Consider the following 24105-nt stretch of genomic DNA (forward strand, 5'->3'; position numbering starts at 1 on the left):
AAAGATAACACCAGGAAGGTACCATTTAATGTAGACAAGTGCAGGGTTTGCTTACCTGCTTTTAAAACTAAACTAAAGTGACTACTGAAAAAAAACATTTACAAATACATGGACAATACCAGAATAAGGAAAAGATTAAGAAATGGAGTATGGTTTTTATTCTCGTTGTTAAATTTCTTTAAACCTCATCATTCCTGATAGTGTAGTGTGCATGTGCATGGTTCTTGTATGCTTAAAGCTGCAATATAGCTGTGGTGTTGCATCCAGACTATTGGGATTTCAAATGCTTTTTGTGCAAAAGGAAAGAAACATTTCTGTGCCAATGACTTTACATACATTTTTCATTAACAACAAAATCCACCTTTATTTCCTGCATTGCAGACACTTACAAAAATAAAAACTTCATAAACTCCTACGCAGTGTATATCTTCATACCTGCATCTTTACAACACCACCACCACACGAATGAAATCACAAAGATTTTTATTTCCAGTGTTTTTAGGGGTTAGACCCCTGTATAACTGTACACAGGCATGATACAATGTCCAGTTTCATGAAACATTTTTTCATGCAGTTTCAGAGATGAAAAAACTTAACCAGTTTTTCCAGGGTCCAGTATCTACATGCCTATGTTACAACACTTATCAAATCCGTTTGGAAAAAAAAAACTAAACATGAAATATATACATTTAAGTTACTTATTTTACAGAAATACATACATTTCAAGTCCCATTAAAAACAAAAAAAATTAAAAATCTGAATATATAAAACACTTTCAAGACCCAACTGGAATGCCTAAAGAATGGAAGCTCAAATCTGCCTGTATTTAGATCTGTAAAATTATTTCATGAGTTGTAGATAAAATTCAGTCATTCACAGTACATTTTAAATATTTTAACAAAAGACAATATGGCACCCTAACTAACCCAAAACCAATTCAATGAGGCACTTTCTTCTTGGATAAATGGGATTTAAAATCTGGTTTTTGCAATCTGTTACCAGAAACTGACAATGCAATGGTAATATAACTGCAACACAACACAGAGCATATTGCATCAGAAGTGTTGTTCAGTACTCATTTTGTTACACAGTCATATAAAAACGTTTATTTTTATTGTACTAGCACAGAGTGTCTGGCTGTTACAATGCACTGCAAAGGGTTTCCACAGTACACAGCACAGAAACCAGCCCATAAGCAGGCTGAACAAAAATAAGACACAGTTCAAGTACAGAAATATTTACAGTTTAAGAATTATAACAAGCAACTAGATTTAATCAATATTTCAGCAAGCATATACATTCTTCATAGGGTTACTGTAGGAAGAATGGAACTTTTGTCTTGCTTCTGTAAATGTCTACTATAATATAAGCAAACAAATCATCAGTAATACTTAAGACACCTATAGCCTGTAGTTTTTAAAGTAATAAAATAAATACCCAATGACTTGAAGCCCTTGTGGTCTTCCAGCATTACTGGGGTATGACAAAATGAGCAGAAGGCCAAATTCATTTTTGCTTCAAAGCCATGATGTCGCTAAAAACAAGACAGTGTATGAAATTTCAGGTATTTACCAAGTTCTGTTATATCCTTATATAAAAAAAAAACTTGCACAGTAACCCATATTATATATGCAGAGTCACATTAAAAAGGCAACAAATGAGTATTGGAAACCAACAGCATTTGTGTTTTTTAGTGCTTCTCAGCATATACACAGTGTGTATATATACACATACACTGTCAAATTTACAAGGACACCCGCAAATGTTACAGAAATTCAAGGAAACTCAACAAAAAAAACATTAGCAGAAGTTTGATAACTAATCAAAAGAAACATCAGACTTGAATGCTGAAGTAACATTTTACTGCTCCTGTTGTGGCATTTGTATTCCTCTCAAAATTTTATGGAGCAGAACTAATTGAGATGAGAAAAACTGGGACGAGCCAGGATTGGCAAGGCAGGAAACGCATCTGCTGGCTCTTAAAACTCTTTGAAGCCTTATGAGAGTAGAGCAAAAGAGTACAACTTTGATGGCTCCGTGAAAGGAGATACAAGACAATGATCATGGATCTTTGAAAAAGGGATTGCTATGAGGGAAACTACAAGGCAAACTCAAGAGTTTCCTTTAACGATGAAAAATACAAAAATGGAAACTAATCATTAGGTGAGCAAAGCCAAATTGTTTCCTATGGTGTGTTCATGTTGATTTGTATTTCCCATCAAAGAGACAGCTTCCACAAACTCGTACAACAGCAATAGAAGTGCCTTCTCATTACTGCTCAGACGAGAAAATCATGAATATCTAGAACATTCAACTGCAAATATTCAAAACAAACTGCCTTCTGCTGAAGTTTAAAATGATTAAACAAAATTAACATTCTAGAGCACATAAAATACTAGAGGTGGCAGCACAGAAAAATGGGGGTGTTTTATTTATAATAGTGCAAAAAATGTAAATCAAATAGAGTAGGTAGGTTCCTAAAGGAACCATATAATATATAATTAATCCCACTCTTCGACATCACGCAACACCCCCAAGAAGGTGCATTGCGGGTGAAATTTTTTTCAACGTGACAAAAAGGCACTGACCTCCAGCTGACCTGAACCCTGCTGAGATTTGCAGAAGATGAAACCGAGACAAAGCAACAGCGTACTGTGCAAAAACAAAAAGTGCTTTGGGAAATGATTAGGTTCACATGGGGAAGTAGGTAGGTCGCAACACACTGCTAACCTTTCGCATCAAGTAACAGCACGCCTTGTGTATGTGCAGCTGTCCCTGTTAACACACTGATGGGAGGCAACAGAAGGGGGGGGGCTTTCATGTCCCTTCACAAAATACCAGCAAACCATCATGTCTCTCTCTCATGAAGGCCAAGACATTACCAACACGTACTGCCAATCCTTCCTTTCACTGTATTACAGTAACATTTCCTGGTGTCCTATGATTCAGATCTGGAGTGTACATGTACACATACGCACACACTCGCTCGCGCGCGCACTCATTCCTCGCGGCTTTACAGATACTGATAGAACCGTGACCTTACAACATGGGCGCCAGATAACTTGTGCGGGTGTGCGTCCGCCGAGAGGCTGAGGCTCGTTTTGCTCTTGCTCTGAAGGCTGTCGCCGTTCGGCTGCTCGGCTGTGCGGGGGCCGGGCGACGCGGAGGGGGGAGGCCTACTGATCGCGGTTAAACCACCGGGGCCCTCGGCATCATCCTGGGCGGAGAAAGGCGTCGTCGACTTGGAGGGGCCTTCGTCGTCTCTGGCGGCTGCCCGTGGCTCCTTTGCCGAGTCCGCGTCGACTTCGGGGTTGCTGAAGCGGCAGCGCTCCCGCGCAATCCAGTCCCTGATGGAGAAGTCCTGCGAGTGGCACTTGGGCTTCAAGCGGTCCACCGCGGACAGCTCCGACTCCAGATCGCCCCCTCCCTGCTCGCGGCCCCTCCAGTCATTCATGACGGCCAGCTCGGCAAAATCCCGCTGCCCGCCCATCGTGTGCCTGCGCTTGATGCTCTTCTTCTTGCGCGTCTCGGGCGACCTGGCCTTCGGCGGTCCGATTCCAAACATGTCATCCGCCGAGGTCTTCAGCCGAAATTTTAACCGCTCTGTAATCTTCAAACGCCAGGCCGGCTCCTGCTTTTCCGACTCGCTCCTGGCTGAGGAGCTCAGGCTCCCAGTTGACTTTCCCTTCTTCATCACCTCCAGGACCCGCGACAGCCTGTTCGACTCCCTATCGCTCTTTCCCTCAGCTGAAGACTCGCTGTCGGTTTTCTGATGGATCGTTTTTTTCCTGTAGAGCACGTCGCTCTCCATCAGCTTCTGAGATGGAAAGACTTGCCAGCCGTCTAACTTGAGTGCGGTACTTCCCTCGGTGCCCACAGGCTCGCTCCCGTTGGACCCTCTACGACATTGCTGTGCTTTATCTTGGAGGGACTCTCGCAGAATCCTCTCTGGAGCCGAGCACGATGCAAACACGGAAAAGTCGCTCTCGCTGTCCGTCTCCATCGGTCTTCCGTCACTGATAAGCTCACTCCGCTCATCATCTGCCTCGTCTCCTTTACTTTCTGCTACCGACTGGACCTCAGGGCTCAGCATGCTGGACTCCATGCCCGTTAGGTATGTCATGGATGAGGTGGTAGAATAATCTGAGGTGATGGAGCTGATCTCTGCCGCAATGGACTCATTGCCTTTGATGTCAGGGGTTGTCCATTTTTTAGGCCGTGCCCTATGGATAGAGGCCTGGGAACTTGTGCTGTTCATTGTCCCCAAGTCTGACACGGCATCATCAAACTGCGAAGGGGGGTCAGAGAGAGAGGATTTGCCACCTTGCTGCATTCGAAAACTAGGGCTGGGAGAGCTGGTGCGCTTTGGGCTGGGAGAAGGGGAAGGAGAGGGCTGTGCAGAGGACGCTTTCTCTTTCAAGAAAAACGAGTTTCTGTGGTCCTTTTTGGCCTTGGTCCTCAAATCCAAACTTTTATTCTGTTCTTTGTCATCCTGAGTCTCTTTTGTCCATCCTTTTTGGTTTGATGCGCCAGTCTCTTTCCCTGCTTCTGCACTGCCATCCTTAGACCACACGGTGTCATGGTTCTGCCTTGAAGGCTCCTTCTGCAGAAACACATTGTCCAGGTCATCATCTGAACTGCTTGGCTGTGGCTTCTCCTTCTGTTTCTTCCTTTTACGGCTTGCGGCAGCAAAAATAGAGGACACCAGCAGTTCTCTGCTGTACTGATCCTTTCCAGATCCCCAAGACCCCTGTGAAAGAAAGAACTTGAGGTTAATTCCTAGTTACACATCAGCAGGAGCTCAAATCCCTTGAACGCCTACATTAAGCTAAGTAGTGGCTAAAAGAATTCCATCTTTTATTGAGAAAATCAACATCTAGGTCATCACAGTTGAGATATATGGCACCTATTTCTTCTCCAAGGATCGGTCAAGCAAGTCACAAGCTGCGTAATCCTTTAACCAGGCAAGTCTAGGAGATCAGGTTCTCATTTACAACGCTGACCTGGAGACCCGTTTGCACAGCAGGACATTGACTGCAGCAATGTGAGTGAAGTACCTTGCTCAAGAACACAGTGCAGCAGCAACCCCACAGGAATCTGAACCCACCACACCTTGGTCCAGAGCCTTAACCACTACTTCATACTGCTGCCCATATTAAGAGAACGGTGCTTAATTTCACCCTTTATATCAGTTCTTAACATAAGACAAAATGCAAGAACAGTTCAAAGATGGAAAAAAAACAGAATATTTCAAGTAACAGAGCCCAAACGCGTTTTAAACATTCTGCACAAATATTCTCATCCCATAAAAACAGAATGGCTTAAGTTCAAGTACACAACATAATGGGCCTGAAACAAAAAAACAAAGATATCGTTCCAGCTCGACAATTAAATTCAGTCCTCCCTCTTCAATGATATTAACTTCACACCATTTTAAGACTAAGCCATAAGGGTTTCACAAAAAACGTGATGCACGTCTACAAAGTATTTGTAGTGGTGTTATCCATTCACACCAGAGAGGGAACAGACATGGAGGCAACTACAGAAACAAAATCTGGTGTTACTAATTCACTTTTCACATTCGAAATTCTGATAATATATATTCGTGGAAATAATGCACTTTTTGTGTTTTAATATTTTTTCCAGTTGTCATAGGACAATTTTTACGAAAACAGAATTTATGTTCCGGCACATCTACAGTCACATCCAGTGAGCAAGCTAATGATCCAATGATCCAAAGTACAGGCTCTGTTTATCGTAAGACTTTTTACTCCTTGAAATTAATTTGCTGCAAAGAGGCCATTATTAAAATCATAACACATGATGTGTCCCACTGTGGTTGGCAATCTGATATTCCATCGACCCTGGAAAGTCAGGCTAAACAGGTGTGTACGCAGATCTCTTACCTGTACAATTACAACTAATGTCAGCCTTTTGTGTAAAAGATCAACACTCAACCAGCAAATGCAGAAGCTCACCTTTGATTTTGCAGAGTCACTAGTGGCTGAATCTGAAATGGACAGAACAAACACAATCAGCCAAATATTCACCACCTGAATTTTTCAACTTAAATGAAACTGAGAAAGACAGATCCACACGTCCACAATGCAACAGAGAAAGATCAGAAGATGTCGAACAGTCAGAGCTCACAGAGATGAAAGCACCACAGAAAGCCACCGCCATGAACGAGAATGCTGTGATTTGTGAGAGGAACCTGTTCGATGAGAATAATGGAAAGGGAACCCTGTTCTCCAAGACAGAAAGCAGATCATGCATTATTTTACAAGCATTGCTTTACACTTAAAAGAATTGCATTCACTAGCATTGGCATTCTTTCCCAACTCAAAGAAGCTATGAAGCAAAAATCGGCTTAAATTTTTAACCTCACATTTGAATTTGAAGTGCCCCTTTCCCCCATTTTCAGATAACCATAAGTTCAAGTGTGTGGTGTGTATGATGAATTCACCAGCAGGCCATTCATAATTTCCACTTGCAAATACAGGTATACAAAACATTTGGTACGTGTACAATGTGTGATTGAGTGTGCCTGCTGAAGAGCAAACATGGAAAATCTATCCACATGATCCAAAAGCAAAAGGAAATTTCAATTTCTTCGATACAATTTCAAAACCCCCGTTTGTATATAGAAAAGGAAACCTTTGCTTTCCTTGCTCTTCAAACTAAAATGCCAGTGACAATCTACTTTAACATGTAATTCATGATATGGCTTGATTATGTGATGTGAAACGTGAGAAAATGTCTATACAATGCAAGTTTTAAAAATGGAAATATCACTGGCTATGTTTGAGTTAATGATGCACAATGTTCATGACAACTACAACACCATGCTCTTTAAAGAAAAGTTGGAACTGGAATTTTACTACTGCCCTTTACATTTTGAAGACCAGTTATATTATGAAAGGCCTGAAGACATTTACGGAACTGAAACATGTGTCTGCATTTAACAATCGAGGCGAGCAAAGCGATTTATTTGCCTATTATGTTTTAAACTAACTGCAGCTAAGGTTAGAATTATTAGCATGAAGGTTTCTCATTTAGCCTGAACATAAACATGATGGTTTCTTACAAAATGTTCGATACGCCTTTAAAAAAGGCCTCAAGTTTTATTTAGGGCAACACCAGGCACGAGTCGTGTTCTGAACGACAACCGATCCCTGGTTTGAAGCAAATAAAACCGAGATTCCTAAAAAGGCTTCACCAACACGATATTCCTATTCCCAGCTGCTGCGGCCCCATTTCGAACGGTGAAGGGTTGTGGAGCTGTGGTGTGAGATGCAGGATGAAGACTACAGAGCGGATATGAGGAACGGAGGCCAGACATGACAGGGGGCAGAAAGGGGCTAGCTAAGAGAGGCGTCGACAGGAGGGGGGAAACGAAGACCCTCCAAGGCACAGATCAAGATTCGTTCCAGATTTGTGTGTTTGCTTCACACAATTAAAACTTTTGCTTTATCAAATTGGTTTCGTTTGTATTTTTCCTTCATTGGAAGCAAGCTCAGCCCCGGCACCACACCCCTTGAGACACATGGTTTTTTTAATGCTACACGACTATTACAAAACTGGCGCACCATACCATGCTATTTCTCCTCAGGGTCTGCTTCAGAAATAATAAGAAACAGCAGAAACACTTTCAGAAAGTAGCATTGGTCTGTTGGAAATATTCTTAAAAGTAAATGTACACCACGGATGACAATAATTGTTTTGTTTTTGGATTTACAAGAAACGGGGGTTTCTGCAGACTAGGCAGCTACATTGGGGGCAACAATCCTCCTTCTTCCTACAGTTCCAGCTGTCCATCAGTGACATAACAGAATCCATCAGTGACATCACCGTGTGATAGACTCCTCCCACTTGGCCTGTTTCAAGATCAGTATGTGTAAATGCTGGAAAGCCCTTCAAACACTCAACAAGAAAAACTAGAGACAAAGGGATCAGATTTTTTTTGGGAAAGAACATGCCGGGTTAGTGCAACAGTAGGCAGGATCACACTCAAAAGAGTATTGAAAGAAAAAAAAAAGCCTATGAAAATCAAACTAAGGAAAAGGACAGGAAGACCAATGAAATGTGCAGGAGGAAACAAAAATCAAATTAAAATAATCAAATCAAAAGTCTGCTCGTTTTAAATAAAATGGTAAAAATAAATCAAATTCTACACAACAAGAACAAACTATTTTAACCATTTTTTCCATTTATTTTCAAATGGACTCTTACCAGATGGCTACATTATACAAAAGTCAAAATAGTTTGCCCTTCAGAGACTGACAAATGCTTTGAAAGCTTTTTTCATTTTACAAGAAATACTTTAATGAAAAGCAAATGAATGTGGCTATCATTCTGAGGATTACACTACATTACTCAGCATTAATATAATAGCCCTACTATTTTTACACACTTCCGTTCTAAGCAATCACTTCCACAATCTTTCATTGCTCTTTCAAAGGTCATTCAGCTTACGGTTGTAAATGCAATAAAGACGTCGTTGTTAACCCACCCCACAGATCATCTGGTGCAGGCCAGTTACCTGATACATCTCCTGGAGAAGTGCCAGTCCTCCCAATGTTGGGGAGCAAATGATCTATGTTTGGCACTGGCTGAGACTCAACTGTATTCTCCTCACGGACTGGGGTCTACAATTGGAGAGAGAGGAGGCAGTGAGCCTTCAGGGCGGAGTCCCAAAAAGATGCTCTTCCCAGAGGAGATCACAAACAGACGATTCTGAGACAATGGATATGTCAACACTAGCATAATCCGAGACCCCAGCATCTTAGTTTTGATTATATACGGTGCATTGCAGATTAATTTATTCACCCAATGAGCCAAGAACAAAACAGAACCGTTGTAAAAGAATAAGTTAAAGATTGGATATTGCCACTTGCTTCTTAAAAAACTTGCTTCTCCTGTCTGGAGAAGGAAACAATTGGTCTGGGAGGCAGCTGTACTGTAAATCTAAAGGCAGCAGCTGGAGAGCTCCAACACAAACTGGCATCTTTGGGATATAAAGTAAGTGCTGAAAACCAGCACAGTGAAATGTGACTGGGGGGGCTGTCCTGGGTAGAGACTGGCATCCCAGGACCCCAGAGTAATTCTCAAGAAACACAAGATCCTCATAGCTCATTACAGGCAGTGTCTTCAATGCTACAGCAACACTACAATTGATTTAAATTCTAACTACAGGGGGGTGAATAAATAGGACCCTCATGTTGTCTGGACTTAATTTATGATTAACGACTTTGCTCCTGTGCAATGCAAATAAAGCTGCAGAATAAATTTTAGATTTTTTTTTTACACAAAATATAATGAATTCTATAAATCTGTTACGTTATTTGTAAAGTTACGTACTTTATCTGGGCTATGAATAAATCTGAAGCGTACAGCACATAAGGAATGGGAAATCATTTTTATAGCACAAAAGAGGCTGAGAGGATGTCATTGACTCGTGTTTCAATGAACTGACTGGCATACAAGATTAAAAATATACCAGGAAGCCTGCACCAGCAGTATCAGTTCATCAAGCAGATTCATGCCACTACTATACATTTTTCTAACTAGAATGTTTCACCAGAGAGTCGTCCGATTCTTCCACCCTAAACTGATGTCAAACACACGAAACTATCTTCAGCTACACAAAAATCCTTCTTCATAAAGGCCTTTTAGAGCTGTTAAGCAGGTTGTTCCGCCACAATGAAGCGCAGGAATGAAAGAAAGCAGCTGCGCATATTATACTTCTCAGCCATACACACCCGTGGGTCTTCGTTGGCTCCTTCTGTGAAAAACCAATCATACTGAAACAGAGAAAAGAAAAGGCATCTTCACAATCTGCTGGATTTAAACAAACAAAATAAACAGATGACACCACAACTCTGAAGACATACATGCTGAATTAGTGTCTCCACTATTTTGTACTGGTCAGGCATGTGAGTCACCATGTGAGTCATGTTGTCCTCAGACGTTCTGACCAGGGTTGGGCCAAAAACTATTGCAAGGTTCCGCGGCTCCATCTATAACACAAGGAAAAGTGTTCAGTACTGCACATGGACACACAGGGGTGTCTGGTTCAAGCCATCAATCAATCCATATTAGCGAGCAGTGGAAAAATAAACTCTTACATTTCTCCCTTAAAAATGTTCTTCACCAGTTATTCTTCATTTTTACATTTTATTCTTAATATAGTGTAAGAAATGCAAACAATACGGCACCACAATCACTGCTTAGTTACATTTTCAATATATTCTCTTGAGAACTGTCCTTCGCATTACTTTACCTTGTTTTTTTCTGAGTTTTCGGCCACAGTTTTGAGATGTGCAGAGAGGAACTTCAGAGTCTCGTAATGGTGGTCTGGCAGCTCGTGAAGCTATAAAAGAAAGGGGTTTCAATGGGCTCTGCCTAAATCAATTATGCATAAAACAATACGGCCACTGCTGTAGTGCCACATACCAGTCTTTTCAGTATTTTCAACCTCTCAACTGCGTCTTCAGTTCTGTTGGCATCTATGAAATCGGCGTATTTCTCTAGAAGAAGAAAAGATCATGAACAGACAATCCAAAAAACGATGAAGTACCCAAAACACCCACTAGATGGTGGGCTTTACAACAGATTACAAGCAGGAAGTCATTAATGCTGTCACTTCTGGGAGGAATCATCTGACAAAATACCTACAACTACATATATACATTCACAGAAAAGACTTCATGATGCTTTTTAATTGCATGATCCTAGACAAGCCAAATGTCCTCCTCTCTCCTGTCTTATAGTCTTAGACTTGGCTGTCGCCAATCAAAAAAATATTCTTACAAATACATGAAAAAATCCCAGCAATGCTTATAGCTTAAACTGCAATGCACAGTTAAATGAGCTTTTTCAAGTGAGTCAAAAATACTACCTGAAAGACACTTCAACTCTTACCCAACTCGTACCCAAATCAATAAATCAGACTGAAATGACCTATGAATTGCAAATTCTATAAATCAGGAAGCTGCATGCTCTCACCATTTGTGAAGAGAGGCTCTGGAAGTTTTCGGAAAAAGGATTTTAGCAAGCTGCTGATCACATTCAGATCCCGCCATTTCTGCCCAAGTCGAGAGAGAGAGAGAGAGAGAGAGAGTGGGGTGAGTTGACCTGAGCCCCCGTGCAGAAACGCGCCGTTCGGGGACGAGTAGGAAACGGGCCGGAGGAGCACACTCACATCGTCCTGCACGTCGATGTCGCTCATGCCCTTGTTATTGAGCTCCTCCTGCATGCTGGAGATGGCAGAGTTGTTGCCTGGAACACGATAAATACCTGTGTACTCCAGACCCCTCTCCTCCACCAGCTTGCAGCAGATCTCCACGATTAACGGCACGAACTGGAACACAAAGGACGCCGCGTGGTCACGCACACAAACCCTTACACGCTTTACATGCACTGAGTCAAGCAGAATCCGTTCACAAGAGCAGGAGGGGGAAAAATTCACCTTTTTCATGTCACCTGGGACATCTTAAAGAAATGAAAGATCAGGGGCACAAAGGTGGATGACAAAAACGCTAACAGACTAAGGACTCAAATCAGCTCCAGAAACATGTAATTTGTAAAGGGGACTCAGGACACACAGTATGCCCTTATAAGTTCCTTCATCTGAAGCATCATGCATCAAGCATCCCTTTGGTCATACCCATCTGAATTCATTTGGTCAAATTTTATTAATACAATGCATTTTCTGTTGACTTCTTGAGTTAAACAAGTAAAAAAAAAAGCCTTGTAGCAACCTGAAAATTAGTAAAGTTGTAACAGTGAACTGTGTCTTACTTTGTTTGTTTGAGCAGGTGGGCAGTCGTCCAGTCGAACTCCAAAAGTCACCCCAGCCGCAGTCTTCTTTTCAAAAGGTTTCCTCATTAGCCCAGGAATGCCTTTCCTCCAGGTTCCCTTATCCTTTGGTGGACTGCTGTCCTCTGGAAAAAGTAATAGTATTACATTTTCTACTACAAAAAAGCTCAAGAAAATTAAAATGGCATTTACAGATAAAAATGACCAGTTCTACAAAGGCACCAAACACTAAACAAGAAGTCCTTGCAAGACTCCCAAAAGCTCAGCCATCTGCAACACTTTCACAGCCCACAATCTCAACAGATCATGCAACACAACAATTGCTTTTATTGCATAATTTTTAATTTTCTAAAGTACAAATGGTCTCCATAGAAGGATTTAATATCACGTTTCAACTGCGAGCTCACACCTGAAGAAGGCTCAACAGCCTAAACATTGTATTTCTCCTCTCCATTTTGCAGCCTGGATTAAGCGCTGCTTGTTCCCTTGCAACCAGCTCACACCACCTCCCTTTATCCTGTAATTATGACCTCATTTACTTCGAAAGAGGGGTGATTGTTGGGGAGCATTTGGCCGAAGAATCAGTGTCCCAGAGAGCTCAACTTGCTGAAGCTTCATGAGCAATGGTCATCGGCAAAGGATAACAGCAGGCATGAAGCACAAACCCCATGATCGTGATAATCCGTGCATTAATTCAACGCGAGAGGCAAAACAGGCAAGCATATACAGGTCAAACGACTTCAAATTTCAACCTGGGGCCCGAGCTGCCGGTTTCATCAAAAACTGCACAGAATACCACAGAGCAGGATACCTACCATAGTCGGGTTGCAGTGCACAAACTACTCATCGCACCTGACGACACAAGTCTATGAGGACAGTGGTGCAAAGAGCACCAGAAATGATTTCTCAAGCAGTGGGAAAACGTGATCTGGGCCGATTAATTATCCTTCACCATGCTGTTGATAAATGGATAAGTGCACATAAGGCACCAACCATAAAGAACTCCACATCCCTGAGTAGTTCTAGCAGTTCTGTAATGCTGTGGAGCGCATGGTTTGGGTGCATATTCACAAATGCTCATAAAAAAGCTGTAAGAAAGTGAAGAATGTGAGGATTTACACTAAAAAAGTGTAGATGTTTAAGCAAGGAATGTCATCTCAAAGTGGTATAATGCCTGCAGGACCTCGTTTATAATACCGCATACAAATATGGTCAGCATATTATTAACAAGCCTTCTGGGATGAGAAACGCTATTTAATTTCTTGACTTTATGAGGTATTGCTGCTTTGGAGCTGGTCCAGAAACAGAAGATCACGTATTCCAGAGAAAATCAGGAGGATGAGGGAAGAGCTCCACTGCACCACGCGAAGTTACGGGGTCACTACCTTTATGGAGAGGCTTTCTTTCGGAATCCTGCTTCGGCGAGTGCGGGCTCTGGGCCTTGGGATCCCCCTTGCCTCCCAGGAAAGCCTGCCGGATGGACTGCCGGGACGGCTTCGGCGAGGGCTCCGTCCTGCTGCTCGGCGAGCTGGGAGACGGGTGGAAGTGTCAGCCGTGCACGATGGGAGAAGGACAGTGAGCACGGGGTTTCCGACAGGCCCCTTCGGAGCACTCACCTCATCATCGTGTTGTACTCCTTTATCTTCCGGCTTATTAGATCTCGACTGGTAACGGCCGCGTTCTAAAACAAACCACAATGCCTGGGTGAACTCCTAAAACCTCATTTTGGTAAATCGAAAAAAAAACCCAACAAATCTCATTTTATGTACTTGGATAACATTAAAAAACCCTTAGGGAAAGTAGTAACATTCTTTAACCTCATGTACTACAACATGTTACGACAGAGAACATGCACATTTTCCCAGCACAATTCCCTTGCGAATGTGTAAGACAACTACGTCGTGTACTGTGCTAGGCTCATCAGTATCAGTAAAAGAAAGCAAACATTCAGGGATTTGCACAGAAATAACATTTTTACTTCTGTGTTCATGAAACGCAGGAGCACGTTCTGCGCAGGCCTGCCCACCTCTTCATCCAGGTTACTGTTCTCCTGAATGACCCGTATCCAGGAGAGCATGTCTTCCCGGTCCTCGGCCTGGAAGAGGTACTCGCAGTCGGAGGTGGTGAGGCGGAACACATTCTTGCGCTTGGTGTCGCTGTAGGAGATGTCGATCAGGCAGGCCCTGATGCTGATGGGCTGCTGCAGCTCCTCCTCGGCCTGGGAAGAGCCGTGCGCCAGCGCCTCCTTCTTGTCCTTGTAGAGGCACAGCGAGGGACCTCGCAGCACCGTGTACATCTGCTTCCACGGGCGGATACCGCCTCCCACGCGCTGCCGAACACAGAAAAGGAAAGACGCGGCCAAGTTTAAAATGTCCTTTCCAAACGAGGTCACCACTGTGCGACAAGACAGAACACTGGGGGCAAAATGTCAAAGGTGTTAAATGAGAAATTTCAATAAAAATAAAAACACTTTCTACAAACAAAAATTCAATTTTTCATTTGTTAGGTCTACAGAAAACATCCAATAAACTCATTTCTGGACATGTCAAGTGCTTCATACTTGCATGAAGTCTTCAGACAAGAGAAGGCCATTTGGCACACCTACGGGGTTTGGTGTGCAGCTGATCTGACTGATGTGAGAATCGCACCCAGACATTTCGAGAAGCAGATCATGGTATTTGTTTCAACAACATGGCTGAGTAGCTTGTTCAAGTCCCTCAGAACTCCTTATACAGAGAAGCATCTCTTCTTTCCTTACAATTTCCACTACTGCATTTCTCATGAAGCAATGTGGATATAATTGTTCACTATTCACAATGAAGCAAAAAGAGGAGACTATTTTTAAGTCTAAGATTGTTTATTATTTCCAATAAAAGCCTAGAATTTCCAATTTTTATCAAGAAGCTGCCTTTAAAAAAAAAAGTACAATAAAAACCTCTATTTCCGCGAGTTTCTACATTCATAATTTCAAGTACTTTCACAAAATGACTCGTTCAAGGGTTGCACAGTAGGAGAGGATATGCGGACCCCCCCCCCATCTCACTGATCTACTTCGCCCGACCTGCATCAGTCTCAGTAAAGGACGATCTTGGTTAGCAAAGAGTTAACCTGTCTGGAGCAGTGCATCACGGCTAATATGTTTGTGCACTGTAGATCACTTCAATTTCATTTTATAGAAAGTGGCGTTTGAACATTGCTTCTAATTTGCAGGAAACTTACTGCAAAAAAACATCAGGGGAAAAGGGAAAACTGTACATTTGTAGAAATTTTAAAAAATCTTTCACCGATACATAAAGAAGCACGTTTTCAGAAAACTCGCCCTTTAGATCACATTTCTCTGAAAGGACCTTTTCCCTCAAGACTTCAAATATGACAGTTTACAAGGGGATATTTGCTACACAAAATTAAGTTGGTCTATAAGGTGGCAACATCTTTTAATCTTTTGCAGAGCTACTCTGACTCTTGCAAAATGCATCACTATAATTTGGTCCTTGGTTTAATTCATAATTGATAAATTGACAACCAACTTGATTTAATAATTAAGGCACTGGTTGAGTTGAAGTACACCAGTATAACAGCCTGGAGGGGCCACAGGTTCAGCAGACTTAATCCAGTGCATTAACAAGTAACAGGTTGCCAGTGTTTAAATGCATTCATCTGCTGTTGAACAGTTTTCAACTAGTTTCCCTTGGGTGACAGTATGTAACTACAGCACAAGCCACCATGCCCACTGCTGTACTGTGAAGCAAATAAAAACTGCAAAAGCAAGTGTGTGGGTACAGAAAAATTCTGATTTACATTCTCTAGAGAACTATGAATAAAAGGATGTTATTTAGCAAACTTACAATTACACTAGTTTTAAGGTTATTTGGAAACAGTACAAAAAACATTTCTGTGGGAGCTGATTAGCTGGTCTGGGCACTTGAGATATTTCTGAATAAAGCAGAATGAATACAGACAAACTGCAAGTTTTTCTGTAATACAAGCTTATGAAAGGATCATAAAATGGAATTAACAAAAAAAAACATGTTCAAGAACATAAACAAGCAGTAAAGCTGCAGGAAATATGGATGTAACCAAAACACTTCTAATGAAAGCAAAATAACTAGATACTGGAGTTTGACAATGGACATCGCCTTGGCATAACTAACATTGTATTGTTCTACCTTAGCAAATGACAAGGATGCTAATCTTTTTACTACATGTATGAGAAGGATGTACAGCACACTTTTCAGTCCAAAAAAGTATTACTACAAGGTTAAAAAAAGTTGTAAAATACTTGCCTTACCAAAACTTACAAAAAATGGGAGCTATATCTCCATTACCATTGAAAGGACTGATTAAACCCAATTAGTAAAACTGTAAATCGTGTTTTTCTGCCTTGGTCTCAGGACATTTACCCAGAGAAGGACAAACTTATCCTAACTGCAAGATTCAGAGCAGGGCTGTCCACTTCTTGTCTTGGAGAACCCGTCCCTTCAGGTTTGTCATACAACTCAGCTCTTATGTACCAAAAGAACAGCTTTTGCCAGCTCGAGGTGCTGCTGTTTTAAAGGGACCTACAGAACAGTTAGAGACACTGCCACTCCAAGGCCAGACTGCCATGCTCTGGAGGAAACACTTCCATCACCTATTAGGAAAGATCTGAAACCATTTAGAGAGAACGTTTAAAAACCTCCCTCTCTTTAATGTTTCTGAAGGGAAAGTCAAAAATAATTCAACCATTACTGTTTATTACAGGCTGATCAACTTATGTTCGGCAAGTCAGCTTTTACAAATTCTTATAGCAATGGAGTTCAGAAAAACTAATATTGTTAATATCCACATCCTTTAATTTCTGTGTTAAATGTTTAAAAGCAATGGGTTTCAGATCTCTTCCTCTTTCCCAGGACTTAAGCCAGGATTTCTCTCCCACTCAAGAGCCTGTGCCCTACAGAGCTTGGAGCTGCACGTTCAGAAAAGGCTCTTACCTTGCTCTTGTCTGTGGACAGCTGGCGGAAATGAAGCCACCCTTCCTTAGTCGCATCACTAAAAACATCAGAGGAAGAATCTCTTCTCGACCCTGAATCTTCAGAAGACTTCTGGCCGTCCACAGCCTAAACACGAAAACAACTGTTACAATTCCTACAGACGAAGAAACCTGAAGCAACATCATCTCCACAGGGGAAACACTTCTTTACCAGTGACATGCTGCCCATCTTGCTTGCCTGCCTGCACAGCGGCACTTATTACATACTAGAAGACGTGCTGTACAGCGAATCTCTCCGGCCTTCGGCTGGACCTCCTCCTCGCAGCTCTCTGGCCACTTGAGAAGCGTGACTCTGCTCCTCCTGAGCCCTCAGGCCCGCGCGGGGCGGCAGCTTGGGCCCGTCATAGGCAGAGGCAGTCCCAGCGGAAGAGCAGCAGGAGGGGGGATTTTCATTTCATTGCCACCAACTACTGCTGCACGCTGTATTGTTGTGCATTTGACAAATAAACTTTGATTGATTGATTGTTGCAAAAAGCTGTGCCTCATAGGCTCATAGGCATTCAACAGCTGAAAACCCACGATATTCACAGGGATACAGGCAACAGACATTTTTAAACAAGTAACAAGCTCTCCTCTTCCCTTCGTAACATGTTTCTTGAATTTTTGTGGTATAAAAGGAGAAGAAAAATAATAAGAGGTACAACTTTATTACACTGTAATACCAGCACACTGCAAACTACTACTGTTTAAACTGTTGGGTTTGACTACAAGAGTGATTTAAAGGAGAGCTGGGCACCATGGTATGACATCTTTATCCTCCAGGGCTGAATGAGGGAGACTATGCCTTTAAGAGCCTCGTGGTTTTTAGGTGCATATACAGTAGCTACATACCATACAGCAATGCTAAATCCACTTCATTCCCCTGACCATTTAATCTCTCTTTATACTTTTACTTTAAGGGTTATAGTGATTAACCTTATCACTAAGGCATCAACCCCACTATTACATTATAAGGGAGCCGTACAGTTTACAGATGTGTAGATCTTTTCTAAACACACATTACCTGTGCTTTGAAGTCAAGAACAACACTGAGGTATAGGACAAAAACACAATACCCCCTTTCTCCAGATGACTGAAATGAACAGAAGCAGCTTTGATGGTCTTCATGCTGTATTCACCTTAACTGAAAGGTTTAAATGCAACTCTGTTCCTCCTTTCAACTCAGAGACTTGCTTCATTCATACAGACAGCTTATTATTCCAGAGGCCATGTCTCTACTTTCAGGGGACATGAATACCTTAAATTACACACTTCAGGTTTCAAACACCAGAGCTTCGAGTTTCTGCTTTTGTTTTGTCACCTCATTCATGCTTTGGGAACTGCTGTAGCCTTAATGAATGATATAAATTTAGGACATAGAATTTGAATATGAACTAAAAATATAGATTTAGATTTAGGACAAGGGTGAAATCTAAAATTTAGAGATTTTAAATCTTTGAATATTTGTTACTTTGAGAAAAGGCAATAAAAGCCATAATGGTGACCTGAAGCAGAAAAATCCCAAAAGAAGCAACGGGCTTGGGGATCCTTCTTTTAAACAACAAGAACATCTTGAAAAAATTGAAGTTGAATATTTTTTTTGCTTAAATAAGTGCAGAAAGCAGAAACTGCCAGAACAATGTGTGGCTCGGGATAATGTGTTTGTTTGCACTCACCGGCCTTTTTTTTACACGAATAAGTACAGAAGGAACTTGCGGTCTTCTTCACACAGTGTTCGAAAGTATAAATCAGGGGTGTTGAGCTCAGTTTCTGGAAGACTGAGTGTCTCCTGATGTTTGTTCTAACTTGAGTAGTCAAACAACTAAGATAAATCTCTTAAGACATGGGCTCTTAATGGCTTCAAGGACTTATGCAAAATATTCACTTCACTTAAGGTGCACCTACCAGTGAATCACCTGTGATAGTTTATTACGCAGTGAATTAAACGATTATAATAACTATGTGGCTTGTGTGGAACAAAAAAAAACCAAGAATATCAATGTGCAACTCTTGAAATAAAGTTATCAGGGTGTGACAACATGAAAAAAAAAATGTTGTCCTATCCAACACTAACATTCTATATCTATGCTTGTTATAGTAGAAATTATTATACATGTATTTATTGGCAAACAAAAAGGACAAGCTTGATATTTTACAGGGCATGCTGATTTCAAACCCATGTAGGCTGACTGTACAAGCACAGGCAGGTATCCGATAACTGCCTTGTGCATATAATGATGACTGCACACAGCTCCTGTAAGATATCTAGCTTAGCTACGCGTGGAGAAAGGACGGGGAAATGGGACAAAAGACTTTCAGCACGTTTTTCAAAACACACTCACAAATACAATTTATCTTAATATTCAAATCAGAAAGTGGCTTTCATCCTGATGAAACACTTGACTCAGGACAATACTGACTTGAACTGTTTGACTCACCTTTTTAATTCCCTTCAGACTGGACACGTGTTTAATGGATGATCTTCTAGCAAGGGTAGAAATAACATTCAATTAGATACCTGCAATATCCCTTCTTAGGAACAAAAAAAATAACGGGGAAAAAGCCAACTTACGATCTTCCTTCTTCTCTGTAATTATCCAATCCTTCATCGTACGATTTTGATCGCTCTGTTTTCGTACCAGACTGAGACTCCAGAATAGTGATCCTAAGAGAATCTTCAGGCGAAGATTAAAGAACAAAAAAAAAGAAGATGCAAACGACTTCATTACAGCTGCCAGAGAGTGCAGGAGAATGTCATGTGAGCAATGCCACGTCACGTACATCAATGCCAACCCAGCACACGACACAAACCCAGGTGGAGTCCAGCCCTTACCTTGGTCATGAGACAGCTGGCGCCGAATGACAGGAGATGGAGAGGTTGGGCTGGGGGGGATTGTAGTTATGGCTGGTGCGACGGAAATCACAGCAGAAGCTGGAATGTGTGCGACGTCATGGTCAACGCTGGGGCTGGAAGGCTCATCTGGAACAACGCAACACACGCAAGGGGTTACTGACTGCGGTCAACACGTCATGCCAACACGACCTGCTCTGTTTGCTTTGCCGCGGCTGAGACACCCTTTACAAGTACTGCAGGGGGCCGCACTTCCCTGTGGACAATGAGGTTCGCTCTCCATTACTGCGTGTTAACTGCACAAGTAACTGTTGAAAACGTATGAAATAAAATCCACTGATCAGAATACTACTGAGATCAATGCTGAAAAACAAACCAGTCTCCACTATCACTCAGTTGCAAACATGGGATATTTAATATTTAATAAACTTACCACAAAGGAAATTGTTTTCAAGTACTCGATTATAAAATGATCAGTGCCTCATGAAGAAAAAACTATTAGTTCGAGATAAGCATATTTGGTTTTCCAAAGAAATCAATAAATTAAGTTCAAGGGTGGAAAAAATAAAGTAGGCTTATAATAAGTCAGTCTGTCATTTTGCTCTGATAACTTATTTTACAAACCATGCACCTGAGGTTAGAATTATAAATGATTTTAATTGAAGTCTCAAAGGCCAAAATAATATATTATCCTTTATATTACAACATTAAAAAATTGAGACATTTAACCACTGTAACACTGCACATTCACATGCTTACTGATCAGGTACAACAACAACAATAAGCAGTGTACTGTAAATTTTCAACATGCTGAAACTTTTGTCTCCTTTAAAACTTTCTATTCGTCTATAGCACATGGAAGAAATCTCAGTGTAAGTTTTCAAATCCTTACAGTAACTGCTACAGCTCCGTCACCAGTTATTTTTAATATCTGAAATGCAAGTTGCTTTATAAAAGGTACTTTGATGGATAATAACTTATTTATATAGCTCCTATCCAAACCCAAAGACACCGAAAACTATACACAACATAAAAACTTTTACTACTTTTATTTTTTAAAACTGGTTGTGAATCTTACTAAACAACTGTAAAATGATGCCTTAAGGCTCAGAAGAATCGAAGCAAGGCAGCACCTGGCCTGAACCTAAGGATTCCTGCTTTGGCATCTTGCTACTCAAGAAAAAGCACATCAAGTAGCCGTAAGGGAGCAAATATGAGAGATCCGGTCTGACACTCCCTTTTATTTTGGAGACTTGTTCCAAGCAAACAGCAAGTAGCGACACTTCATTTCCCAAACTGAAGTGCTCATCTGACTTATCAGATGACCTAACAGCTGCAGGCCTGAGTAATTCACACGCACAAAAAGAAAAATCACAAAGCCAAAGGTGTCACGATTGAAAAGAAAAGAAGGGGCAGCTTTCACAACGTTTCCTTTCAGTCTTTCGTCACGGCTATTGGACTTGCATGCGTCGTTGCGCCATCAGCTGACGAGAGGCCGTGAAACGTCAAGCCTCACAGATGAACCTAATTCAGCATGAGCTGCTTCAGGTGGAGAGATGTTTATTCACACAGGGTTGGACGCTCCCTGTCCAATTAGTGCACATGGTCCAAAGCTGTGCAAGGAAATGCTGAACACACAGATGACTGATGATTAATAAGTAACCCAGCTATATCAGCGATGTCTGGCTTTCTGTCTGTGAGATTACTTGCCCTTTTCTTTCACATAAGGAACAAGCACATACTATTCCCCTATCTACACAAAGAAAGGCCTGCCTCAGAACAAAAGCAAGTAACCTGTTGATCACACACTTCAAAGGCATGTCTACATTAAGTTAAATAGGTTCAAAATGAGCCAATAACATTACTTCATATACCATCTTATGAACAAGACCCTAGAATAAAAAGTTTTTTTGTATTCTTCAACAAAACTTCAATTCCCACAGAACAATCCACAGAGCCTGTACTGAATGAGGACATTTTTTATTTTTGCCCTGTCCCCCTTCTTAAAAACAGGAATGTTCTACATTTTTTCAAACTCCTTCCTGAAATGCCCCAGTGCGCAGCTCTTTTTGAACTTCCAGAGTGCTGCCATGGGGGTTTTGGTTCTAAAATTAAGCTGCTGCCCTAGTTTTTGTTTCTCACTCTCTTACCCTGAATGTTCAGAATCAAGCGAGTCAGTGATATGTTAATCAGCTGCTACAGCGACCTACCAAGTGGCTCTTCAACTAAATGCTCATAGAGCTGATCGCAGTCCACACAGGTCAGGCATCTCATGTCCAGCAAAGCCCCTGGGCTCACCAAGCATCGCCACAACGATCCTTCCCTCGTCTGCAGCCGGGATTCTTCCAGCAGCAGCATTTGTGTGAAGACGAATTACCCAGGGAGAAATTCCAGAAGGAAAATATTCCACCCAAGTCCATCCTTACTCACAGACTCCAACTGGGGAAATGTTAGTTTTTCTGTCAACCTATGCACAAACGGCGAACAGAGGCAGTTCTGTGCTTTACATTGGCTATTCTGACTTAACATGATACTGGACATCGAGCTTATTGCTTATGCAGGGCCTCTTCAAACAGCCCATTGAGATGTGCCAACTTCTCAAATACTGGTTTGTTCTTCTTTGCACGTGGACCAACAGAGCGTGGGTTTGGAATTGTGCTGCATGAGTTCTGTGAGATGCCTTTGTCTGCACCTGCTGGGTGTCCTGTTCAATTTAAATGCAGCTTTCAACAGATCTAGGCTATTATCAATATCTATTCACAATTTTACTCTTCCACTATTTATTTTCCACTTGTTGAAATCTCACTCAGATCTTTAAGACGCGTCAGGGTTACAGTTTCATACTTGACTTGTATTATATGCCCTGTATGCTGATCTCTCATCTTCTGTTGTTACTCAGATACCCTCAATTATTCACACTTCGGAACCTATGTTTTAAACCTTGTCATTTGTTAATTTAAGTTATAATTTCTAGTGATTCTAAACTTAAGTTGTGAGTAGTTTTTCTTGCTCTATAGAATTACAGGGAACCAAAAAGAAAATCTCCCATCTGAATAAAGTTATTTAAAAAGCTGGTTTTGCATTCAATAGCACAGTATCTACACAGGAGCAGGGGTGCAACTCTAAGAAAATTTGACCATGACAAATGATTCAAAAAGCTCTAAAATTCAAATTGTTAAAAAATGGCACGAACAAACCTGATCAGCTCTAGGCCAGTGCCACTATACAGTAGATGGCGTCAGCAGAGAAGCTGACTCAGAGTGTCTAACTCTAATGCTCAGGGAAGGTCCCATTCAAGTTCCTGCAAGTTCTCCACAGCTCTGAAATCTCACAGCTGTATTTTCCCATAAATTAACACGTCTCCATTACCATAAGACAGGGATTTATGAATGGCTGACAATTCATTTGCGTAGCAAAAACATTCACATCATTTCTCACGGCATTCCATAAAACCGAAGATCTTTCAGGTGGTATACAGTACATTACAACCCACCGGACGTTTGAAGGAAGAAGGAAGATGCTGCGAGACGTGCACGGCGAGGAAGAGCGGGGCGCGAGGGGGGCTCCCCGGGGGCTCACACAAGCGCAGACGGTGCTCGGTGACTCTGCGTGCAGCAGTCTGAGCCCAGGTCCCGTCAGGACTTGACCCTGACCGGGATTCTCCAACAGGCACAGGCCCGCTGTCGGCAGGGTGGCATAACATGGCAGTGCTCGCTCAGCAGCCCCCCGCCACTCCACCGATCAGAGCACTGGGCTGCGGAGCCTCTGACACAGCGGAAGGTGTAAGAGCAGGCAGGTCAGGGGCGTCCTCATTCGCCCCGGAGTGAGGCCACAGGTCCCACAGCCAGGAGACGAGAGGTAATAAATACGCTCCAAATCGGGGATGCCATTTTAGTTTTAAAAACCGTTTATGATCACCGGCTTTAACAATACTGCATCCCACTGCACACCCGCAGAAAATGTAGCATTGTAGTGCAACCGATTCCAATACGGCACAAAAGGTACGTTATCATGGGACTGCAAGACTTGCAAAGCACTGCTTTCAAAGGGATTCATGATGCTGTCAATGTTTTGCATTCTCTTGCAAGTATTGCAGGGAGTTGCAAAGCTTTCTGCCTATGACAGTAGAAAAAAAAAACTTCAGGTCTGTCTGTCAATGCACTCTTGTATTATCACCGTAATCCCAGCAAACCCTGCGACTGCACAACATGGAAGCATTTGATATACGCAAAAAGCCCAGAAGGCAGCAAGAACCATACTGTTCTACCGCCTGGACATGACCACTGCATTATGATGAATCAACCGGGAGTCAGCTTCCCCGAAAGCTTGGCAGCTACGTGACAACTGCCTGATCACTCTAAAGCTAAATGAAAAAACAAGTCATCCTGCACAGCCTACGAGGTTAAATGTGAACAGGCAAACCACC

The 24105-nt window shown here is 41.9% G+C and overlaps 1 protein-coding gene across 3 annotated transcripts in view; it reads right to left on the reverse strand.

The window, feature by feature from the left end:
- Positions 1-337: 337 nt before the first annotated feature.
- Positions 338-24105, reverse strand: part of LOC148831730 (rho GTPase-activating protein 21-like) — a 108550-nt gene continuing 84782 nt past the window's right edge. Inside the window, exons 3-19 of one of the 3 annotated variants that reach the window (XM_088918262.1) lie at positions 19662-19808; positions 19401-19503; positions 19267-19312; positions 16791-16916; positions 13847-14149; positions 13437-13501; positions 13206-13348; positions 11803-11945; positions 11204-11362; positions 11008-11086; positions 10456-10529; positions 10283-10372; positions 9894-10019; positions 9762-9803; positions 8513-8648; positions 5979-6010; positions 338-4750 (exon numbers count right to left, since the gene is read on the reverse strand). In XM_088918262.1, coding sequence (XP_088774388.1) covers positions 3014-4750; positions 5979-6010; positions 8513-8648; positions 9762-9803; positions 9894-10019; positions 10283-10372; positions 10456-10529; positions 11008-11086; positions 11204-11362; positions 11803-11945; positions 13206-13348; positions 13437-13501; positions 13847-14149; positions 16791-16916; positions 19267-19312; positions 19401-19503; positions 19662-19808 — 3551 coding nt within the window. In that variant the 3' untranslated portion in view covers positions 338-3013. The remainder of the gene's footprint in view (positions 4751-5978; positions 6011-8512; positions 8649-9761; positions 9804-9893; positions 10020-10282; positions 10373-10455; positions 10530-11007; positions 11087-11203; positions 11363-11802; positions 11946-13205; positions 13349-13436; positions 13502-13846; positions 14150-16790; positions 16917-19266; positions 19313-19400; positions 19504-19661; positions 19809-24105) is intronic. The other 2 variants (XM_088918261.1, XM_088918260.1) reach the window with 2 other exon arrangements.

The sequence above is a fragment of the Atractosteus spatula genome, chromosome 6 (genome assembly GCF_055471065.1).
Source record: "Atractosteus spatula isolate fAtrSpa1 chromosome 6, fAtrSpa1.hap1, whole genome shotgun sequence".
NCBI lineage: Eukaryota > Metazoa > Chordata > Actinopteri > Semionotiformes > Lepisosteidae > Atractosteus > Atractosteus spatula.